Below are 25,670 nucleotides of genomic sequence, written 5' to 3'. Positions count from 1 at the left end.
CTATTTCTGATGTTGGGGGATAAGTACTTTAGTGTAATCTGTTTCAGGCTGAATTGTCCTATAACTCTCCAGTGAGTCTCTTCCCTGGGGTCTGCAGCACTTGGAATAAACATTTAATGAATCCAAAGTGCACTGTGATCTCTGGGGTATTACTTGACTTGGTTTAGTATTATGTTGCCGTTGCTTATGAACGGGTCTGTGAGAAGAGGTATTATTCAGTCTGTTAATGGAACCAGGACTAACAATGACTAAGTAGCGGCGTTAGAAAGTGGCACCAGTCCTGTAGTCCATGCCAAATTGCCCAATAGTTAAGGTATCATGAGGACTAGTAGAAATTTGCAATTTTTATGGGTTTTGCTATATGTTATCATTATAAGGACTAGTGGACTAAATCTGTTGGTTTCTAATGCTGATGTAGGCACCAATGTCTGAACCTTGTAGAAGATGCATTACAAGACATTTATGGATCATCCTGCAGACAGGACTGACTACAAGGACCAGGAAGGCACCAATGTCTGAACCTTGCAGAAGATGCATAAGAAGACATTTAGATCATCCTTCAGACAGGACTGACTACAAGGACCAGGAAGGCACCAATGTCTGAACCTTGTAGAAGATGCATTAATGGACGTACAGATCATCCTGCAAACAGGACTGACTACAAGGACCAGGAAGGCACCAATGTCTGAACCTTGCAGAAGATGCATTAGTGGACGTAGTCGGATCATCCTGCAAACAGGACTGACTACAAGGACCAGGAAGGCACCAATGTCTGAACCTTGCAGAAGATGCATTAGTGGACGTACGGATCATCCTGCAAACAGGACTGACTACAAGGACCAGGAAGGCACCAATGTCTGAACCTTGCAGAAGATGCATTAGTGGACGTACGGATCATCCTGCAAACAGGACTGACTACAAGGACCCGGAAGGCACCAATGTCTGAACCTTGCAGAAGATGCATTAGTGGACGTACGGATCATCCTGCAAACAGGACTGACTACAAGGACCAGGAAGGCACCAATGTCTGAACCTTGCAGAAGATGCATTAGTGGACGTACAGATCATCCTGCAAACAGGACTGACTACAAGGACCAGGAAGGCACCAATGTCTGAACCTTGCAGAAGATGCATTAGTGGACGTACGGATCATCCTGCAAACAGGACTGACTACAAGGACCAGGAAGGCACCAATGTCTGAACCTTGCAGAAGATGCATTAGTGGACGTACGGATCATCCTGCAAACAGGACTGACTACAAGGACCAGGAAGGCACCAATGTCTGAACCTTGCAGAAGATGCATTAGTGGACGTACAGATCATCCTGCAAACAGGACTGACTACAAGGACCAGGAAGGCACCAATGTCTGAACCTTGCAGAAGATGCATTAGTGGACGTACGGACCATCCTGCAAACAGGACTGACTACAAGGACCCGGAAGGCACCAATGTCTGAACCTGGTAGAAGATGCATTAGTGGACGCACAGATCATCCTGCAAACAGGACTGACTACAAGGACCCGGAAGGCACCAATGTCTGAACCTTGCAGAAGATGCATTAGTGGACGTACGGATCATCCTGCAAACAGGACTGACTACAAGGACCAGGGAGGCACCAATGTCTGAACCTTGCAGAAGATGCATTAGTGGACGTACGGACCATCCTGCAAACAGGACTGACTACAAGGACCCGGAAGGCACCAATGTCTGAACCTGGTAGAAGATGCATTAGTGGACGCACAGATCATCCTGCAAACAGGACTGACTACAAGGACCCGGAAGGCACCAATGTCTGAACCTTGTAGAAGATGCATTAGTGGACGTACGGACCATCCTGCAAACAGGACTGACTACAAGAACCAGGAAGGCACCAATGTCTGAACCTTGCAGAAGATGCATTAGTGGACGTAGTCGGATCATCCTGCAAACAGGACTGACTACAATTTCTTAAATTTCACAATGTGTGGTAATTTCCCAGTGGGACCCAGGTTGGGGGAGGTCTAGCCTGTCTCAGAGTCCCTGAACCAGCCCTTTCTACATGTTCTATAATGCAAAAGCCCAAAATGAAGCAAGATCAGAATTTCTTCAGGTACAGGATCTCCCATCTCTTTGGGGCTCCTTTTCAATTTAAATGGAGTTACTTGTTTCTATCAAAATTATAGAATATCAAAGACGAAGCGTTAGCCTAGGAGAGGTCCTGAGCCCTCTGTTGTGGACTAAATTGAATTGGGTTGTCAGTTTAGATGACCCTTTTGATTGCATGTCAATGTACCATGGTGGCATGTTGACTATCACCCGTGATGATCCGGGGTAGAATAGGTCTTTAGCAACCCATGCTAGCTGCAAGAGGCGACTATCCTTGTTGTAGGAGGCGATTAACGGAATCGGGTGATCAGACTCGCTGACTTGGTTGATGCATGTCATCGTATTGTCTTCAGCAACCCATGCTAGCTGCAAGAGGCGACTATCCTTGTTGTAGGAGGCGAAAAACGGAATCGGGTGGTCAGACTCGCTGACTTTTTTGATGCATGTCATCATATCCCAATTGCATAGATCGATGCGCATGATGTCACTGGATTGTCTGGTCCAGACTCAATTATTTACAGACAGCTGTCATATAGCTACCATTTTGCTGAGTATGGCGTTAAACACCAAACAAAAAACAGAATTACCATGATAAATAATGTTAATTTCTTGGAAATATGGGAATTTTTGTAATGTGAGAAGACAAAAACTAGCATGGCTTATCGTGATGGCCTGACTTCTATGAGAATATCCCCAAGTGCAAATGAAAAGTCATGATTCATGTGACAGGTGAATCATTGACTTTGTTCATCTCTGTTATGTAATATTTCAATGTGACAACTTGAGTACTGCCTATCACTTCAAGGCCGCCTCTGAACAAACCAAACAGCGTGTTTCTGCTTGACAAATCAGCAAATAATGTCAGATTGGAAAGGTGAGCGGAGCTATTGTATTATTGGTGTAAATAATAGTATGGCTAGAGCAAGAGTTGTGGAGCCAGTTCCACTAATCACGTTAGCCTGCAGAGCCAGTGACCAGAAACACAATTTACACTCCACACTGGAAGCTGTTCTCTGTCACAAACGGAACTCAAGCCTGCATGACTAGGTTGGGTTGCTCGTTTCTTTAACTCCTGACCTTGGTCTGAGCATGATAATTTGGTTTTATTTAATGTATTGATTCGTGATTGCCAGAGCTTTTGATATAAGTCTCTCAGGATCAGCACTGACATTCCAGAGCTGTGAACTATTTCTACCAAAAAGGCCATGTGGTATGTGCTTAGAGTCTCTTGTCACTGTGATGAATACATGTTTAATACATAGAGTTAGTGTATTGGTTTAGTTCTTTTTTTTGGTTAGAATCTTTTCTACCATATTGGGGCCGATGGGGTAGCGTTGTGGTTAAAGCGTTCGCTCCGCACGCCGAAGACCCGGGTTCGATTCCCCACATGGGTACAATGTGTGAAGCCCATTTCTGGTGTCCCTCGCTGTGATATTGCTGGAATATTGCTAACAGTGGCGTAAAACCATACTCACTCACTCACTCTACCATATCTGCAATGTACATTATGTGTGTTGTGCATGTTGTGGATTTTGTGAAACCGTCAGATATACTACTAATTATTTGTTAAGGGCCAAAATTGTCAACTTTGTTTACTTGTTTGTTTGTTGTGTAATGCCTCTGTCAGCAATATTCCAGCTATATGACAGTGGTCTGTAAATAATCGAGTCTGGACCAGACAATCTAGTGATTAACATCATGAACATCGTTCTACGCAATTGGGATACGATGACATGCATCAAGCAAGTCGGCGCATCTGACCACCCGATCCTGCTAGTGGCCTCTTACGGCAAACATGGGTTGCTTGAATCCCTATTCTAACCCGGAGCTGAAGCTTAAGTCTAGCAGGACTGCAGGGTAAAAAACATAATTACACTTCCCTGCTAGCTCGGGGCAAGTACAAATTCGATCCACACAATTGGGATACGATGTCAGGCATCATCCTGATGCATCAGTCTGACCACCCGATCCTGTTAGTGCCTCTTACGACAAATATAGTCTCCTCTTACAGCTAGCATGGGTTGCTGAAGACCTATTCTACCCCGGATCTTCACGGATCATCTTTCGTCAAAGGTGTGGTCTTTAGCATGTGTTGAGTAGCATACAGTCCTATAAGTGGCTCAGCTTGATTGTTGTTTAATGTACTGCCAGCACCCGTCATATTCCAAGATCCCCACACCTGAGTTATTTCAGTGTGCAGAAATAAACCTGGAAGTCAAGGGGTCCTTGTCATAATAAACCTGATGATAAGAGTTCAAGATTTAGGGGTCCTTGGATTCAAATACCATAGATCTCAAGGACCCTTAAGGATTGTGTGGATCGATGCTTATGATATTAATCACTGGATTGTCTGGCCCAGACTCGATTATTTACAGACTGCTATATGATATAGATGGAATATTGCTGCGTGCGGCGTTAAACAACAAACCAACCAACCAACTTCAAATAGATAAATTTGAATTTTCTGTCTTCGTATTGTCCATCTTGAACATGACAGTAGTAACAAATGTAAACATTTCTGTCGCAGTGAATTATTAACTTAGCATCAATATTCATAAATTTGATATTTTGTTGATGTCACGGTAAACAATGTCTAGTCCAAGGGTCCATGGGGGTTGTTGCTATGGTATTTGAATCTCGGGACCTCCAAAATCTTATATTTTAATTTTAATTAGGGTTATGATAAGGATCCATTGTAACTTGCATGCTTAATTTCAAACACTGAATAAACTTTTCTTAATCAATGTCGCAGGATACCAAACTTGTGGATATTTTATCTATTCAGAATTTGTCATTTGAACAATAATTTTGAGTGTGTTGCTAATTTGTGTAACAACATGAACAAAGACGTGATACTATTTGTTCTAATACCAGTAATGTATCATGTTGCCAAAATGTGGCTACGAGGGTTTCCATGGTTACTTAGCTGATACGTTACATATCACCATAGTGCACTTATGGTAACCTCCCTGTTTCATTAAGCCGCTATGTTTGTTAACGGCATGATGTTTGATATGTCCCATGATCAAGCGTCCATTACAGTTGAGATATCATTTTTGACATTGCTTATTTGCTTACTGACAAGAATGTCTGACATGTGATATTTCATATCATTGATTGATTGAATTGAGAAGCAGCCATGTAGGCGGCCCGGTAATGACCACAGTATTGACGTTGTATTGACATCTCGCCTGAGGTTAGAGTGGATGAGGTTAAGGGTCACAATATGGTGTCCTGGGTGCCTATGTACAAAACGATCTTAACGCTAAGGTGATCATAGCTCAGATACCTTAACATCGGCTTATGACCCTCGTAGTGCTAAGGTTGTTTTGTACGACACCCTGAACTGCTGATGTAATATTTGTTGTTTGATGACATAATCAGTAATATTCCAACTGTATGACAGTGTCCTGTCCTGTAAGCAATTGAGTTGATGACAATCCATTGATTGATTGGACCAGACAATCCAGGGATTGATATCATGAGCATTGATCCACGCAATTGGGATTGATGACATGCTTCAACCAAGTCAGCAAGCCTAACCCCCTGATCCCATTAGTCGCCTCTTACGACAAGCATAGTCGCCTTTTATGGCAAGCAATGGGTTGTCTAAGACCGATTGATACTGTGAGCGACAATCCATGCTGTCAGGGTAGGGTGACACACAATCAACCAAGTCAATGAGCCTGACCACACAATTCATTTAGTCACCTCTTACAAACAGCATGGGTTGTTGGAAGACTATCTATAATAACCCAGAATGCCCATGGTGATCAGGTGTAATGATTCACCGTTATATTTTGCATAGTGTTGGGGTAGGCAAGTCATCATGCATACCTGTAGCACATTACCATGTTGATATTGGCTACTGTTGTGACACTGATGTATTGCCAAACAATATTTTGAAGCATATCTTGATAAAAACTGATATAGGTAATGATGTCATCATATTTCAAGTTACTAAGTTCAACCGACTATTTTGATATATAGAATTACATGTTTAATTCATGTTTAAGCCAATCTCATTAAAATCAGATCTTAGTTCTTGCTACCGCATTACGGGTCACGTCAGACCGACTTTGCGCAAATTTTGACCGACCAATGGAATGACCAATCAGAAGGCAGCTTTCTCATGCTTTACGGCACTAATTTCAAATTTGCGACTACGCTTTGAAACAAATTCTCGATTACAGAATTGAAACCTGAACAAAAGAACATTCTGGAATGGTTAATAGATGGACTAGATTGTATGGATTCAGTCGTTAAACCCGTAACTGTCGTTCGGAATACCCCGTGTTAAAGTTTTCGAGGTTGCATGGTTAGAAATCACATTCCAACTGTCACTTTCATAATCTTGTAAGCAACGCTGATTGGTCGAATGAAAGGTCGTTCTGATGTGACCCCTAATGGGATGTCTTCAGATCTTTGTTTAGCTGTAGCGAGAACTAAGGTCTGATTTTAATGAGATTGCGTTTAAGCCATAGGTGACTTACAGATCCAGGATCCAAAGGAGCTGTAAGGGCAGTTCCTTTGAAACGTCTTTATTTGTTAGTTCAGACATGATAGTGCAAGATTTATGAAGACTGACATGATTTATACTGTACATGTTGTGACAGTCTCAGTTTCAACCTGGCACTTATACACGATTTTGCGATAAGCTACATTTTAAACCACAGTTGTTGGGGCGCAATAATATTTATTGAACTACACTGCTTAAACTACATACTTAGTTTGATAACAGTTGGATGCTGAAGCAAGGCAATACAAAACAGTATACAATGTTTATAACGAACACGCTTGTAACGAACTGGAGGATATAACAAACTGTTTTTTTGTCCCGGCCGTATGCTGAGTACATGCTCTGTACATGCTTATAACGAACAATGGTTATAACGAACTAAAATTAGTGGTCCCTTTGAGTTTGTTATAACCATAGTTTACTGGACTTTGACAAACTTTGCAGGATGAAATGTCGTAGGTGATAACTCCCTACATAGCGGTAAGACATGTACATATTGTACTAAAATGACAAAAAAATAAATGGCAAGGTAAGGCAGTTGTTGAAGACCTAGGAAAACTTTGCAGAGCATGAAATATCAAGGATTGATAATACCTGAATAACTCCACATGCAGCTAACGTGGCCTGCATAACATTTGCATGGTGTATAAGGCTAAATAAAAAACGAGGCAGCCATGGTATGGGATTGGAGGATGGGTCATGAAACTTAATTTTTTTGCAATACTAAAAGGCTGCATGGCCTCTGAAAAACTCATTAATTGCGTGTGCAATCCGCCCGACTGGAAGTTAAACTTATGTTACTACATAACATTTACCCTCGACTGTAGGTCACAATTTGAACAGGACCTGAAATCACTACACTTCACATGATAAGGAAACTAGTGCTGGGACGAGTCCAAATTTACGAAGTCCACTGTAGGCCTGGAGAGATAGGTACAATATGTCTGATTGGGAATTGTTTTACCATAGCCCTGGCAAAACGTATTTAGACACATGTATTTAAACTATCTGGTCATGCATACACTGAAGTTGACTTTAGTTTTATCTTTATTCAACCATATGAAAAGTCAGAAAAAATGGGTGCATAATTTTTGTCATTTATCAATATATCACGTGACTAACCACGTGTCCGTGTAGTCCTCTGGTAACCCGGGTCCTACTCAGTACCCACCAGACCTGGGTACCCGAGTTACCCATCCCAGCCTTAGAGGAAACATTTCCATCAAACAGCTGTTAAGGTAAACGAATAGCCACCCATCGAAATCATATTCTGTAGATCTGAGACAAGCAGTAACAAGTGGCTTGAGACCACTTGTAGTGTTTTACAATTTATGTTCAGTTTCATTACCTTTACATAATTTGCTTATGTAGCGTTGTCATGACACAGACTGTTGTAATGCACCCATCAGTCAGTGCATTTATTGTGCCCCAGCATGTCACATGTATCTTGTCTGCACCTATATCAGCATGATATCACATTGAAAGGCAAGTTATTTCAAGAAAGATTTTGCAATATGGTATCATCAAGACCGTTAAGAAATATGAGATGTTGGACTATGGTGATAGACTTGTCTGACACGATGTGAAGGGAAGGTAAGGTTAGGGGAGGAAACGGCATGATGGGTACAATGTGCAGTGTTAAAAACTATGGCATGGAAGTCATGGGTCCCTGTCATATCCAGCTGCAGTGTTCAAAGTATAGCTAGGAAGTCAAGGGGTCCTTATTGTTATAACCAGCTGCAGTGTTCAAAGTATAGCTTGGAGGTCAAGGTGTCCTTATTGTTATAAACAGATGCAGTGTTTGAAGTATAGCATGGAAGTCAAGGGTCCTTATTGTTATAACCAGCTGCAGTGTTCAAAGTATAGCTTGGAAGTCAAGGGGTCCTTATTGTTATAAACAGCTGCATTGTTTGAAGTATAGCATTGAAGTCAAGGGGTCCTTATTGTTATAAACAGCTGCAGTGTTTGAAGTATAGCTTGGACGTCAAGGGGTCCTTATTGTTATAAACAGATGCAGTGTTTGAAGTATAGCATTGAAGTCAAGGGGTCCTAATCGTTATAACTAACTGCAGTATTTGAAGTATTGCATGGAAGACAAAGGGTCCTTATTGCTATAACCAACTGCAGTGTTGGAATTAAGCAGTGGTTTCAAGGGGTGTCATAACCCTTATGTTAAATTAAAGTTGTTGTTTTTAGAGAATCCATAGATTCAAACACAAAAAGAGCAAACCTCATGGACCTTGAGGACCCCTCTCTTGTCATTTGCAAGGCCTTATATTTGTATTTCAAGATGGAATTTCAAGGCATAATTTAAACATATTAATTCAAGTCAAGTGTTGTTTGTAATTCTTTCAAAGCTTAAGATTCTCTTGGAGACACTGGTGGTACCTTGCTGTCTACAGCGGAGTCAATGAGAGGAGTCTGGAGTGCTTCTGCCCCTGCCTAGTGTCATGCTGACTGCGAGGATATGACCTTCCCTGACCCACGTCTCTCAGACCTTTCTCTCATGAGGCAATCAAGATCAATACCAACATTTTCTCTAGTTTTAATCTCCACTATCATTTGATTGATGAAATCAGAAGATGGATGTGTACCCCGATCGCTTGGTTCTCTCGTCTTTCCTACAAGCATGACAGGAAGCTAGGAGTCGTCTGCTTCTATGAAGGATGTAACATCCTTCAATACTTCAGCATTGCTGGTGGAAGTACACACACAGATATGGCTGCTGGAGACAGACTGTGTTAGCCTTAGAGGACAGTTCAGAGATTCGCTGCTCTGATATTCCTGTCTCGTGTGACATCCTGCACTGGTTCTGCGATCGCGCGCAGGCAGTCCAGTTGTTTACATCCAGCCTGACTGATGACACAGATAGTACATAATCGACTGGAAGCTTTCATTGGATTATAGTAAATGCTGGCCTGTGAGGGCAGATGAGACTACGCAATTCCAACGCTTCCACCATTTTAATTACCCTGGACATACAACAGCCTTGACAAGTATTGATTTTCCGAATTGGCGATTTTAAATTTGACTGGCTATGAGTGAGTACGAGCAATGGAATACATCCATGTAGTTGTATGGCATCTCTACCATTGATTGTCTCTGATGTCTTGCTTCAGGCCTACAGGCATAGGAAGACAGCAACGTGATGTTCGCCATCTACACTAGCTCATTCCTCCAAGTGCATGGCATGGACTGCCAACATTCAGGAGCCTGCTAGACATGTTTCGCATTAGTTATGAACTGCAGGCATTGATTGAAGCTACAACTTAAAGGTACGCACAAACGTGGTGTGTGTGCTGTGTCACTCCCGAGGTTCTGGAATCAGGTTTGGGTTTTCTTTCTGTAAGATTTTGTTCCAGAATGTAGTTTCATGTTATTATTCTTAGGTCGAAATCAGTGTGGATTCTACGTATCATGTATGGGTGTGCTTGATGTGCATAACTTCAAATCTGGGTAAATATATTCCAGTATGCATTGTTTGTATATGTCAGGTGTATGTTTCTGTGTATTTTATGATTAGATACTAGCATGCAAAATATTTGTGGGCATTCGAGTGCTTGTGCATGGCATTATAAGTCGACCAAACCCTTTTGTTAATGGAAGTAATTCATGGTGGTTCCAAGTTAGAATAGGTCCTTGCTGTAACCATGCTTGTTTATTTAGGTAACTTATTAGACTCAGTGACTGGGGTAATTGCATCATCATATCCTGATGGTGTGGATGATTGTTCTCATTATATTAATCTTTGGATTGTCTGGTCCAGATTTTATTTTTTACAGACCGTTGTCAGATAGCTGGAATATTGATTTAATACAGCGTTAAACAATGCTGTGTGTAGTGTTAAACAGCGAACAAAAACAGGTATATTACGTAATATTTCTGTGGGAATGTATCTTTGTAATGCAGAAGTAGTGAAGTGAAATGTCAGGTATATTTATATGATCAAGAAACTGTCCAAGACCAACTAATACCCAGTAACAGAAATATCAAGAGACATAATAGAGCGAATATTAAATTGCAGGTCTCTATTAGCATGTTTCATGATCATTGTAGAAAGTATGTTTTGGTAAGGGGACTTGGGAGGCCCTATCATCCAAGGTGCTGCAATTTGCCGTGCAGATTTGCATGCTTTGGGCATGCCAGAAACCTATCATTGTGGATTTAAATCCTCGTTCTTTCAATTACATTTATTGGTTTGTCAGCACCATGTGTTCAAGGATTGTATCTGTTATAACTCTCATATCTTAAAAGGTATATATATGGATATATATTTATATTATAACTGTTTAGTTTACATATAAAAAATGATGTTTGGAAGCGTTATTGTCATGATTTTAATTCATTGTTGCTCCATCTTAAAAAATATGGGGGTACGGGTGGCCCAGTTGTCTAAGGCTCCGCAATTCACTGTGCAGAGTTGCATCCCTTTGGCATGCCAGAAACCTATGATTGTTGGTTCGAATCCCGGTTTGCCCCAATTATGTTTCTAGGTTTGTCATTACCGTACACGTGCTTGTGGGTTTCACAGAAGTGGTAAAGGTCTGAGACCTGCATCACTTCGGGCTTTCCTCCCACATTAAGCTGACACACTGTGATAACTGGAATACTGTTAAAAGCGGCGTTAAACCCCACTCCCTCACTCCCTCACTCACTCACTCACTCACTCATAATAAATATGCTGGGGGTGGGATAGCCTAGAACATGAAGAAAGCGTTCATGTTTCATGCCGAAGTTCTGGGTATGATACCCCCCATGGTTTTATTGTGTGAAGACCATTCCTGGTGCGTCTGTGATTGCTGGAAGATTGCTAAAGTCTTTCTCACTCAGTCACAGTGGATACGTTACTTTGATTGCAGTTAAATCCCCAGTCTGCATCAGATCACAGCCAGTGCTGCTGCTGGACCATTATGTAAACGACAGTAGTTCCTCCCTGTTTAGCTTGTACTAATGGTGCATGAAAAACATGTTATTCTGACATCTTATATGGCCCCAGTGAGACTATTTCAACATTTCTTAGTCTTACATAATTAGTCTGCATGGCTAACATTCTGTTTTTGTTCAATGGGGGCTGGTGGTGTTTTGATGAATCAGTAAGTCGGACCCCCTAGAGTTTGTAGCCCTCAACCCATGTTGCTGTATGGCAAGCAAGCACGTATATCTTTAATACTTGAATATGTGCCAGGATGTTTTGGCGAGGGAGGTCCTTTCACTTCACATTTAATTGACGTGATTGGGGTAGGTGTTTATGTTTTCAGAGAGGTGTTGGCAATTGTTTCTTCAACATGAAATCACCACAGTGATATCAAAGGTGATATTGAGCTCTGTCAGCAACACAAAGTCTTTTCATGTCTTTGAATGGCATTTGGAAGGGATACACATAACATTGCATAAGACAGAGAATATTTATGGATGTCAACTTCTTTGTTATGAGGAACACGTTTCAGAGTATGCTTACTCCTTCATCAGGTAAGTGAGTGCTAGGGTGCAAAGAGTGTATATATATGTACATGTAAAAACAACAAAAGTAAGACGATAACAAGGTTGTTAACTGTTAATTAGCACGCATTTGTGATTAGTTATGGACAAATCGAAAACAGGAGTAAGCATATACTCTGAAGGGGCGGTTGGGTAGCCTAGTGGTTAAAGCGTTCGCTCGTCACGCCGAAGACCTGGGTTCGATTCCCGACGTGGGTACAATGTGTGAAGCCCATTTCTGGTGTCCGCCACCGTGATATTGCTGGAATATTGCTAAAAGCGGCGTAAAATCATACTTACTCACTCACTATACTCTGAAGCTTTGTCGAAGTTGACATCTGTAAATATTTTCCCTACTAAGTCTTTTTCCAGAGGTTTTGTTTTATGTTTTATCCGGCATTTATTCAACAATGTTCAAAGCAGCCATTTATTCAGGGACTTTGGTATCTAAATCTCTGCCCAGCTCAGTCATACCTGAAAGAATACTGCAGCAGTGTCACTAGTAGGTGGACCACCTCCGTGGACTGGTTGGTAGTAGAGCGTCACCCGGAGAGCGGCAGGTCCGGGGTTCGATCACTGGCCGTGTCATACCAAAAGACGTTAAAAGATTGTACTTGATGTTAACCTGTATGAGGGGCTATAACAAGGTCTGGTCGGCTCGGAGTCGGTATACTGTGTCTGAGTAGGGTATTCTTGTTAAACTGCGGCATGGTATCTCAGGGAGCTAGCACTATGACATCAGCATTAGTCAAGACTAGCACAAGCAGCCACACACACACACACACACATATGCATGCACGTCACCACCTAAGTGCAATAATCTTGAATGCAACGTTAAAGCCCCTTTCACCTCATCTCACAAAGTAGGTGTCTTAAACACTTGTCTGAGTCTGGTAGAATTGTCTAGGGCTAAGCGACCTTTTTGCTTATAATCAAGGTAATTTATGTGCATTCCTCCAACAAGCTTCTGATTGTTGAGCACAGCTATTGAGTAAACTATGCACTTTCCATTCAACAAGGCCATGCAAGATTTGTTGTTTGTTGTTTATCGTCGGACTCAGCAATAGTCCAGCCATGTGACGGTGGTCTGTGAATAATCGAGCCTGGACCAGACAATCCAGTGACTGACATCATGAGCATCGATCCTCGCAATTGGGATACACTTGTGTGGTTACACTTGGTTGAGTCAGTTGACCTTGTTGATTATGTGTCATAATACAATATCAATCACTGGATTATCTGCTCCAGACTCCATGTTTACAAGCTGCCATCATATGGTGCGGTGCTAAACAACAAACAAACAAACTTCTGTTTTAGCATGGGTCCTTTAGGAGCTCACATATAATAAAAATTTCACTCAGCCTACACAGGTACTGATAAACATTATAGCTTCATTATAGTAAATCCATTACCGTATTCGACGTAATAAGCGCCCAGGACGCTCTCAAAATTAGAAATAGGGGGCTCTTTTTAGAATATTATTTTGTCGAAAAAAAAACAGATTTGAAAGATAAATTTTGTGGTTTATGCTGAAAAGCTGAAATGTTGATATACAAGAGATATATTTTTCCAGAGTTTAATTGCTCATAATTAAGGGTGCATATAACACACGAGTGCATATTATACACGAATAAATAAGTATTGTGTACATTGATCAATCGGAGGGGTGCTAATTGGGTTTGTTCAGTAGCCAATATATTAGTAAATATCGCCGTGGGCGCTTATTAGAGTGGGGCGCTTATTATGTCAAATACAGTATTCACCTGGAGCAAGTTTTAAAAGTAACCAGAATAGTTATCAATATTTAAGGGGCCCAGACACAACCCTTGATGTTTGCTAAATTTGTTAGTTTGTTTGTTGTTTAACACCGCCCTAACCAGTATTCCAGCTATATGACAGTGGTCTGCAAATAATCGAGTTTGGACCAGACAATCCAGTGATTGACATAATGAGCATTGATCAATGCAATTGGGATTATACGATGACATGCATCTACCAAGTCAGCGAGCATAACCACCCGAGCCCATTAGTCGCCTCTTATGACAAGCATTGGTTGCTGAACACCTTTTTTACCTTTATCCTCATGGGTAGTTTGCTAAATAATGAACCTTGAGATCCATAACTCTAACTGTATTTTACTTTCAGGCTGTGACAACGCCCTTGACTTTCATGCTTGATGGATATTTGACATTGAAAATGATTTTAGATGACGATCGTCTTGTTTTTGGTTATCAAAGAAAAGAGTGTATCACAATAATTATCATTGTCATTTGCAAAGATTAATGAATGTTTTCTTCTTGTTATTTATGCATCATGTCAGCACTACTGTATACCACTTAAAGTAAACTAAGTTATAACGAACTCAAAGGGACCACTAATTTTAATTTGTAATAACTGTAGTTCATTATGAGCATATATATATATATACATCATATTTTCAACAAATGACTGGGACCAAAAACACAGTTTGTTATATCCATCAGTTCGTTATGAGTGTGTTTGTTATAAACGTAGATTACTGTAACTGCATAGACTGATTTATAATGTTTCTAGGATTGTCAGAACCAAACCCATACTTGTTGTTTTGGCCAAAGTGGTGAAGGACAGAGACAATTGCATTTCCTTGTCCGTGATATAACTGGAATACTGTCAAAAGCAACATTTAACTCCTCTCACTCACTCACTCACTCACTCACTCACTCACAGTTCACCACATAACTGCACAACAGTTATTTTAACTGCACTGTGTATCATATTTATCTAGCTGGGATCAATATCCTCCTAACATTGACAAAAATAACTACCGCATTCGACGTAATAAGTGCCTCGCTCTAATAAGCGCCCATGGCAATATTTGCTAATATGTTGACTAGTGAACAATCCCAATTAGCACCCCTTCCAATTCATCAATGTACATGAGACTTATTTATTTGTATATAATACGCACTCATGTGTTATATGCACCCTTAGTTATTGGCAATTAAATTCTGGAAAATATATCTGTTGTGTATAATACGCACAGATTTTTCTTTGTACCATTTCAGGCTGTCAGCATAAACCACAAAATTTACAGTCTTTCAACTCTGTTTTTTTGCTTACCAAAATTATATTCTAACATGTCTAATAAGATCCCCCTATTTTCAATTTTGAGAGAGCCCTGGGCGCTTATTACGTTGACTATTGTATCTACCAATAGGATGATGGAAGCGATGATCAAGAAACAAGACAATGACACAGTACGGCATTGCACCATGTTGTGAAATCATTGAGGGCAAACAGAGTTATCTTTGTTGTTCACTGTTTACCTAGAGACACGTACAGAGGTTGTCCATACCCGCGGCATTGAGCTGTGACCGTTCACTACTCCTCTCCTGTCCTGTGTGCCATTTCCTCCAGTAACATCACTGTTATCATGGACACTGCTTATCTTCAATCCATTAGCTAGAATTGATTAGCTGTTGTATGATGTGTATGATGTCAGTACAGATTTCTGTGGAGACAGCTAAATGTTGGATGGGATTGTCATGTTAACTCAAGCTGGGTGTTCTGCTTCTGGAGATAGATGAAGGACAGCTTCCCTGTGAGGTTTCAGCATGTCGCTATATAACTCTAGGTTTGACAATCTTGAACGTTAAGTTACAAAGCCCATTTAACCGCACCTATAAGCTTTCAGCATTTCACTATATAACTCTAGGTTTGATAATCCTGAAAGGTATGTTACAAAGCCCATGTCACCGCACCTACAAGCTTTCAAATTAATTTTGGGATGTTTTTTTAAAGATATATTTTTCTGTTAAAAATACAGAATATCTATGTCAGTTTAGCCTAGGTCTGAATCAGGGGATTAACGTTCCCTTTGGACTTGCCCAAAGTGCCATGAATATTCTCTGAATTGTTGGTCAGTGTTTTTTCGATTGATTTTGATGTTACTGTTGGTGCTGTTCCTTGAATTATTAAGGAATGCAGCTCTGTTCAGTGGATGTGTGACGCTCTTGAGCCCAGGGCCACCTGGGGCCCTGCCTAAACAAACACAAAAAGGAGTAATGTGACTAAATAATTATTCTTAAGGTTCACCATAGGTTAGAAATCTAACTGAGCATGCATGTAATAACAGTTTCACTCCAGTCGTTTAAGGCAGCGTGATTTGCTGTGCAGAGATGTGTCCCTTGGGCACGCCAGAAACCTATGATTGTGGGTTCGAATCCCGGTTCGCCCCGATTATGTTTCTAGGTTTGTCAGCACCATACCCGTGCTCGTGGATTTCACCAAAGTGGTAAACGTCGAAGATCTGCATCACTTCGGGCTTTCCTCCCACATTAAGCTGACACGCCGCGATATAACTGGAATAATGTCAAAAGCAGCGTTAAACCCAACTCACTCACTCACTCACTCACTTGTCCAACATCACCATTAACATGCTTAACATGATGCATGGTATCTCTTCTGACGTGTGGTAGTGTTCAGAATTAGAAGGTTCATTGGGACCTTCAGGTTTTCTCAGATTGTGTATTTGAATCAAGGGATCTTCAAATCTTAAACATATATAAATCATCTGGGTAATGACAATGAGTCATGAACCCTTGACTTTTCATATTTAATTTCGAACTTGGTTTAGGCTACAGTAATGGTTGCCCAATAGGCACAGATGTTGACATTTGAATAATTCTCATAAATATACATGCATTACTGTAAAGTTTGTAACATAAACCATATCGAAAATGAATATCACTCTTTGATATTTTGTCATTTATTGCCATTTTATTCAAAGTTACATAAAACTGAACTTTTAAATTTTTCCAAATATTCTGAGGTTCAATGGACTACTGTCATCGCAAGAGCCTATTATATCATATTATACCAATACAGACCTGTGAAGATCCTGGGGTTGAATAGGTCTTCAGCAACCCATGCTTGCCGTAAAAGGCGACTATGCTTGTCGTAAGAGGCGAATAATAGGATTAGGTGGTCAGGCTCGCTGACATGGTTGATGCATGTCATCGTATCCTAAATGCGTGGATTGATGCTCATGATATCAATCACTGGATTGTCTGGTCCAGACTCAATTATTTACAGACCGCCGTCATATAGCTGGAATATTGCTGAGTGCGGCGTTAAACAACAAACCAACAAAAATACAAAGTTACATAAAACTGAACTTTTAAATTTTTACAAATATTCTGAAGTTTAATACCCTACTGTCATCTCAAGAGCCTGTTATCTATACCAATACTGCAAAGTAATTGCTTCAGGCCAATGCTGTTGGAATATAAATACGCAACCTTGATAACATGAAATTATGTTAAAACTGCTATTGTTAAAAAAAACCAAAGACATTTGGGCATGTATTTTATACTGTTTCCGCCTAATTTATATTTCGTTTGCACAATACGGCCTGTGGCCTCTAAGTACTGAATAAGGTGTGTTTGTGAGGTGCGGATTTCTCAGCTTGTTCCGATGATGTTTAATCATCTCTATGATGTAATGACACTCTTGTCGTATGACTCATTATGTTTCTTAGCAGTTTTGCGTTTTAATCATCTGTATCCATGGTAACAGCGATGTTGATCTTGGTAACCTTCACGTTTCATAGTTTTGACGGCGCTTTCATTGGTATAATGTTGATGTCATTTCATACAAGATCACAACTTGTGGTGTTCTAGCTGAATAATTGAGTTAGTAACTATACTTAAAAAGCTTAATGTCATTAATAAGGGGAAAAGGTCAGTCTCTGGAAATGGATGTGAGATGTGATTATGTCACGACAAGAGGATCTCTAGGTGCTGTGAGGGTAAATCAATTTTTTAATTATCATTTTAATTTTTTATTTCTGTTATTGCTTTGTGAGGCTAGTGTATACTGTGGCCTGACTATTTCAGATCAGTGCAGACAGCTTATATTTGAGGTAGGGGGCACGGGTGGCCCAGTCGTCTAAGGCGCCGCGATTCGCTGTGCAGATTTGCGTCCCTTGGGCACGCCAGAAACCTATGATTGTGGGTTCGAATCCCGGTTCGCCCCGATTATGTTTCTAGGTTTGTCAGCACCATACCCGTGCTCGTGGGTTTCACCGAAGTGGTAAACGTCTGAGACCTGCATCACTTCGGGCTTTCCTCCCACATTAAGCTGACACACCATGATATAACTGGAATACTGTTAAAAGCGGTGTTAAACCCAACTCACTCACTCACTCACTCACTCACTTATATTTGAGGTCATTATAGGTAGCCATCAGGCACAAATTCCAAGTGCTGGCTAATCTCAAAACGATGCTTATATTTTTGTGTTAATATTTTCTCTACAGTAAAGGTTACATGTCACTGCTGTTGTCAAAGGAAGGGGAATGTTTTAGGTTTCCATTGTGACTGTTTTAGGTCACAGGTAACTTTAGGGCTCTCAGCCTTTGGGTATCGCTTGATGTCGGTTTGTCTGGTCCAGATGAGATTGTTGACAGGCAGCTGTGATATCGCAGGACTATTGACTGCGGCAGTCTATTTCCAGTTAAAACATTTCAAATTATTAGATATACTGTATTCGACGTAATAAGCGCTCACGGCGACATCTGCTAATATATTGGCTAGTGAATAATCCCAATTAGCACCCCTTCCGATTGATCAATGTACACAAGAGTTATTTATTCGCGTATAATACACACTCGTGTGTTATGCACCCTTAATTATGGGCAATTAAATTCTGGAAAAATATATTTGTCGTACTTAAACACTTCAGGCTGTCAGTGTAAACCACGAAATTTATCTTTCAACTCTGTTTTTTTTTCACCAAAATAATATTCTAATAAGAGCCCCCATTTCTAATTTTGAGAGCGCCCTGGGCGAATAAAGTATATAAAGTAATAGACATGGTTGACAGTAATTCTAACATTATTCATGTTTTTGTATCTGAAAATTACCATCATTGTGAAATAAAAGTGAAATTATTGTCATTGTTTAGATGCCCATGTTTTATGAATGAAAGAAACTGGTGGAATTCTTGCATTTTGTGAATCAAAATTTGCTGCAGCTTGACAACATATCTCTTTAATTGCACTGGCACAGGTTGAGATCAATTGGGAAATTATGAACAGCATTATTTTGGGCTAATATTGTCACTACCCAGGTTAAATGTTACATAATTTTCTGATCAATTACGTTCACACGTTTCATTTCAACTTCATCGCCTCAGCAGCCACTCCGATATGAATGAACTTATTTACATTTCAAACTGCAGTTATTGATTATCTTTTGATAGTTCCATAGAGGAACATTATCATGGAAAGAGTTCTTTAGCTATTGAACATTTGGCAGTTGTTTCCTGTGTGCTGAGTGTGCTAGTACTGGTGGCAATTAGACTTGGTAGCTGCGAAGCTATCTGCATAATGCAGTGGAAAGATTTGCTCTTATTTGCCTAACACTTGCTCTCCCCAGCTTAATCAACAGTTACTCAAGGCTTCGTGTGTCATTAGTCTATGTGTAATCAGAGGGTTCATAGTTGATGTTTTCACTTAACCAGACATGTTTATAATCTAAATTATATGTCTGGGATTCTGCTGAAGTACTTTAAATGTCTACCTACGCTGACTTGTTCTGATGCAATTACTTTCTTGTGTACAGTGTGTGATTGGTGGATGCAACCAATAGGGCAGGACATGGATGTTTTTGAACACCTGGTGTCATCACTGATTATCAGTGATCCATTTATATAATTTCCCCCACTATTTTGCCTTTCATGCCCAATTTAATCTGTTTCAGCGGATAATCAAGATGTTGACATTTTACATATATAATAAACATACAGTATAATTATTCATACAACTTCTGCAACTTCAAACATAAGTTCAAAGCTCGAATTGAATAAAGTTTTGTTTAGTCTGCAGGGTTCACGCGAGGAATTTTCTGACATTAGGGCCCTTTATGGGAAAATTTCAAATATTCCAGAGGTACACCCATACAGCACAATGTTAAAATGCCCCATTGTATTTGAAAATGTGGGCCTTTTTTTGTGAGCACTATTCCTGTGCTCATAGGTTTCAGCAAAGAGGTCAGTGTACCTGAGTAAGACCTGCATTACTTGGCATTGTGATATAACTGGAATACTGCTCAAAGTGGCATTTTTGAAACCAAAAAATCACTCACACAAATTTTTGTGGGGAAATGTATGCGTGTTATTATTACCAAATCAGGGAGAATAGTCCCCACTAAGATTTGAAGAAACACTTTGCTTGCTTCTAGGTCCTTAGGACATGTAGAATGTTTATGAGAGAACACGAGGAAGTAGGTGCTCAAAACGGCATCACTTTGATCAGGAATTTTTATTTCCTTCCTCTTAGCTATTATTTCTTGATGATATTAATCAGGTGTGATTTAATATTGTTGACATATATCTATGCAAGTATTCTGCTTGCCTTAGATGTAGGGGACTCCTGTAGACTTAAAGCATTAGAGCATCGGTGACATTTGGCAAGAATTTTCGCCTTGCCCATAGAATCATGCTAAAATATTTTGCTGAGCTGAAAGTTAAATTGTCTGTCATTTCTCAGCTCACTATTTTGTAAGTTCACTTACTTCCAATATCTCACTGACTCATTTGAACTTAAGAAGCTCAAGTTTTTATCACATTCCTAAACATACAGAACTGGATTAGTTACAGTGTTGCACAATAGACTTTGTAATGGGAGATGCCAACATTTATTAGTCTATTTCTTTTAAGATTTCTACAAGTATCGAGAAGGTATTTCGTAAGATTTCCACGTTTGGTATTTAGGACACAGTTTTATGTTATCGTGATTATCGAAGAAGTAGGTGGGTAAATCTCTACCTTCTATGGACCTGGAGAGTTGTGGGAAGATGTTAAGAGATGTAGAGATCTTTTTTCTATGTAATGGCAGCTCCATCCTTGTGTTAATGTTACTGGATGACTGCAGCAGTTTGTTACTATGTACATTAGGGGATGACTGGGGACATCTTTACAAGCAGTAACGAACGACAATTTATGATGTACTGAAAATACACAATCAACTTCAATTAATTTTTTTAAATCGCATGACAAAGAATGGTGACAAAATGACATTGTTGTGTTTGATTATTCCAATATTCCTGCATTTTAATGGCAACATTAAAATAAACATGTCTGGATCAGGCTGACACGGCCCGTGAAGATCCGGGGTAGAGTAGGTTTTCAGCAACCCATGCTTGCCGTAAAAGGTGACTATGCTTCTTGTAAGAGGAGACAAATGGGATCCGGTGGTCAGGCTCGCTGACTTGGTTGATGCATGTCATTGTATCCCAGTGGCATGGATTGATGCTGATGATGTCAATCACTGGATTGTCTGGTCCAGACTCAATTATATACAGACCGCTGTCATATAGCTGGAATATTGCTGAGTGGGGTGTTAAGCAAACAAACAACAACATTTAACTGTATTGAGTTTTTGTTTAGGCAATGTCTGGATATCTGGATATTCAGTTTCAAAAGCCTTCCCATCTGAAGACGTCAGATTTGAAAATTGTGTTGCAGTTTTCTTTCTGTACTTAGGAATTTTATGAACACATTTTATGATGGGGGAGATAGATGTCTTTGTCTTCTTGTTTAAAAAACAGATTTGTTAACTACCGTATTCAATGTAATAAGCACCCAGGGCGCTCTCAAAAATAGAAATTGGGGTCTCTTATAAGAATATTATTTTGGTGAATTTTTTTTTTTTTTGTGGTTTATGCTGACAGCCTGAAATGTTTATGCACGGCAGATATATTTTTCCTGATTTTAATTGACCATAATTAAAGGTGCGTATAACACACGAGTGCGTATTGTACGAGAATAAATAAGTCTTGTGTACATTGATCGATCAGAAGGGGTGCTAACTTGGATTGTTCAGTAGACAATATATTAGCAAATATCGCCGTGGGTGCTCTTTGGAGCAGGGTGCTTATTATGTCGAATACGGAATTTGTGAATGGGGTCTTGTGAACTCGATCACTAATTTTTAAAAGATGTGCTTACATCAATACTGTATTTACAACGCAGGTTGATTATGACGAGGGATTCAGATGGTTTAAATTCTTGATCATTGCTGTTCTGAAATGTCCAGAAGGTTCTTTTCCAAACTTGTGATGATATAGGATGTTTATCACATACTGATGAAATCATTGCCATTTGCCTCCAGTACAACCACTGATAAGTTTTTTTCTATCCTTTATCCTTCAATACCATTGTGTTAGTCTACACATTGCATTGTGGTGATGTAAGTATTCTTCGTGAAATGAAAATTCTAATAGATGAAAATTATGATTATGAACTCTTATGAAAACTATCTTTTCCTTATTGCAGATGATGCCAAGATGTTGATCTGGTAGGATGTTTGAATCGAGCAATCACAGCTCTCAGAGGGGCCGACTTCCCCCCATCCATGCCATCGGCAAGGTCCAGTCCATCGACGAGGATGACCCGCCATATATACCAGTACAAGTGTACGGCTATGACGCAGATGGTGATTTCTCACTGTCTTCTGGAGTTGAACCGACCTTCGAAGTCAGTGATGCTGAAGATGCTGTCAAGCTTCTACGGAAGACATTTCAGCTGGTAAGTCCCGGACGCCATGCTTGCAAACGAAGCCCCGAACATGGAGGAACCTACTTTGTTCACTGCCGAACATCGTCTCGTCTTGGAAAGGATTATGCACAACTGAGAAGGGTTTTGGAGAATAGGGCGAAGTTAGAATTTGTGCGTGACTGCGTGACCAGGATCCGTGCAACAAGTGCTTATGTTGAAGATCTGGAAGGTTTGGTGCTTCACGAGTATAGAACAGCTTATGCTATTCGTCATGGCTGTGCCTATGATGCTCCTATCAGTAAACTGTACTGTCTGAATGCTCTATGTGAAGACCTGCGTGTACATGTCAACCACTGGAATGTACTTAAACAACATCTTAACACGAATAAATGGCTGCAGCCAATCCTGGGCCGTTTATGTCTCGAAGTGGAATATGTAAAGAGAGCTCTCATCCAGCTATGCGATAAAGCAATATGGCTGCTGCAGCGCCTCATCAATGTAGGATTTGAGGTGTTTGCTCACTGTGACGTTGACAAGTTGACTCCAGAGGTGATGTGGAATATTACGCGAGGTCTTGAGGATTTCAACAATATTGTTAATTCGTTTAGGACAGCAGCCACAGTGAGTGGATCTCAGTGGAACCATCTTTCCCTGGTCGATCTTCCAGAATTCCAATCTATTTCTTGTCTTCACTTACACCCAGCCTCCACCAACTTCCCTGGCAAACTTGGTGACTCGGTCAAAGCGATTCCTTTCCCCAGAGTCCTCAGGATCCTTGCCAATGAGAGATCACGGTATGCTGCCAAACTGACTCATTACTTTTTCACAGTCAACGAAGATTTCCAAAAGTTTTTGAATTGTGGTCGACTTCCCCTGTACAACTGGTTCGAGGATCATGGAAAGGATTCGGCATCTGGCACATCATCCAATCAGCAGGAGACGTCTGACTATCATACGGCCACTGGGAGCAATGTCAGTTTGTCCACGTCGCTGTTGCGTGTTGGGTCACTTCGGGCTCCAGACCTGTCTGTTTACATGTCGCCTCTTGTTGAATTCTCGCATAAGGAACAGGAATTTGCAGAAAACTTTCTGCTGATTGTATGTAATTCCACAACGCTACTCAGGAAAAACGATACGGGTAAATCCAAGAAACAAAAGGAATTGAGAATAAATCAGAGTCCTATGATTGGGCGGTCTGTTCGGAGAATGTCTGACACACCGGTGCTATCTCGTGCGGACTCTCGACGGAAGACAGTGTCGTGGGGAGACAATGCTGACCAATCCATTAGGAATCAGGTAGTAGCAAAGTACATGGAGATCTTGTGGCAACATTTTGGGGAGAATCTCGAGCTGTTTCTGCTGGAACCCACCTGGGACATGAGCCAGAATCTTCTTCACTCGGAGTTTGGCAGTATCCTGCTGTACAACGACACCCTGATCACTCTCCTCAGACACACTATCGAGCATGTCTGTATGAAAGGTAGGTGTCAGTTTTATTCATTTGATAACTTGGTGCTATGTGGCAATATTCACTCACACACACTTGCAGGCTCACACACACACACACACACACACACACACACACACACACACACACACACACACAGTATGTGACAATATTATAGGACACTCATACACACACTCTCAAACCCACAAGCTCAAACAGTTTGTGACAATATTATAGGATTGGCAACAATCACTCATACACACACTCACAATCTCAGATGCTCAAACAGTATTCACTCACACACTCAAACAACAAGTTGCTATCATATTAAATATGAAACAATCGGAGGGTGTGGAGCAATTCGATTGGAAAGTGTTGTTGAATAAAATTCAAGCCAGGACTCTGGACTCTTCTGGACTCCTTGGCTGCCTCTGTGGTCTAGTGGTACGTGTATGCCTGGAGAGCTGGCAGTTTCATCCCCATCCTTGTCATAACAAAAGGCATTCAAATATGGTACTTGGTGTTACCCTTCTAGGTGCTCGGTATTAAGGGGCTAAAACAAGAACTGGTCGGCTCAGAGTCAGCATGGTATCTAGTAGACTATCACTATAAACTCAGCATTAGTCCGGCCTATTACAAGCAGACAGACATGTGCATGCACGTCGCGATATAAGTGCAATAATCTTGGATGTGAAGTTAAACCCTATTTCACCTCACCTTTGGACTCTTCACTGTCCTTTCCTAAGAAGTAACACTTCCTTACAGTAAGTTTTCCTGCATTCTGCTGACCATGCAGTTAATTCAGTTGTCATGGAGGCATATAAAGCCCTCCATTGTATCATGACGTCTCAGCATTCCTCTGTGATGTCATGACTATCTGTCAACTGTTAGACTACATAGACAAAGAAAGTGCTACCAGAAAATAACCGAAAACTTTTACTATGCTACTCCACTTTTCATAGGAATGATCAGCTGTGTAATTCCATTTATATATGCACTTGACACATTGAAAGTGAGTGAGTGAGTATAATTTTACACCGCTTTTAGCAATATTCCAGCAATATCACAGTGGGGGACACCAGAAATGGGCTTCACACATTGTACCCATGTGGGGAATCGAAGCCTGGTTTGACATACATGACGTACAAATGCTTTAACCACTAAGCTACCCCAACACCTCTGACGTAATTGAGAATTGTGCCACATTTAGAAAAAGCCTTTGTTTCAGGCAGGGGGCACGGGTGGCCCAGTCGTCTAAGGCGCCGCGATTCGCTGTGCAGAGTTGCATTCCTTGGGCACGCCAGAAACCTATGATTGTGGGTTCTAATCCCGGTTCGCCCCGATTATGTTTCTAGGTTTGTCAGCACCATGCCCGTGCTCGTGGGTTTCACCGAAGTGGTAAACGTCTAAGACCTGCATCACTTCGGGCTTTCCTCCCACATTAAACTGACACGCCGCGATATAACTGAAATACTGTTAAAAGCGGCGTTAAACCCAACTCACTCACTGACTGTTTCAGGCAACCTGCCCTACACTGCAAAATAGCATGGAGTGATAAAGGCTTTTGGACAACTTAATGTTTTATTTACGGGTATTGTATTT

The 25,670-nt window shown here is 40.7% G+C and overlaps 1 protein-coding gene across 6 annotated transcripts in view; it reads left to right on the top strand.

Moving 5' to 3' along the window:
* Nucleotides 1–25,670, top strand: part of LOC139453403 (uncharacterized) — a 97,240-nt gene that overhangs the window by 33,784 nt on the left and 37,786 nt on the right. For 5 of the 6 annotated variants that reach the window (XM_071235089.1, XM_071235083.1, XM_071235086.1 and 2 more), the window contains exon 3: nt 22,400–24,101. In XM_071235089.1, the coding sequence (XP_071091190.1) occupies nt 22,427–24,101 (1,675 nt within the window). In that variant the 5' untranslated portion in view covers nt 22,400–22,426. Of the gene's footprint in view, nt 1–9,829; nt 9,880–22,399; nt 24,102–25,670 lie in introns of those variants that run through there. The other variant, XM_071235088.1, reaches the window with a different exon arrangement.

Source organism: Haliotis cracherodii, unplaced genomic scaffold (genome assembly GCF_022045235.1).
Source record: "Haliotis cracherodii isolate W230 unplaced genomic scaffold, xgHalCrac1.p SCAF_9, whole genome shotgun sequence".
Lineage (NCBI taxonomy): Eukaryota > Metazoa > Mollusca > Gastropoda > Lepetellida > Haliotidae > Haliotis > Haliotis cracherodii.
This window is presented reverse-complemented; position numbering and strand designations above follow the sequence as displayed.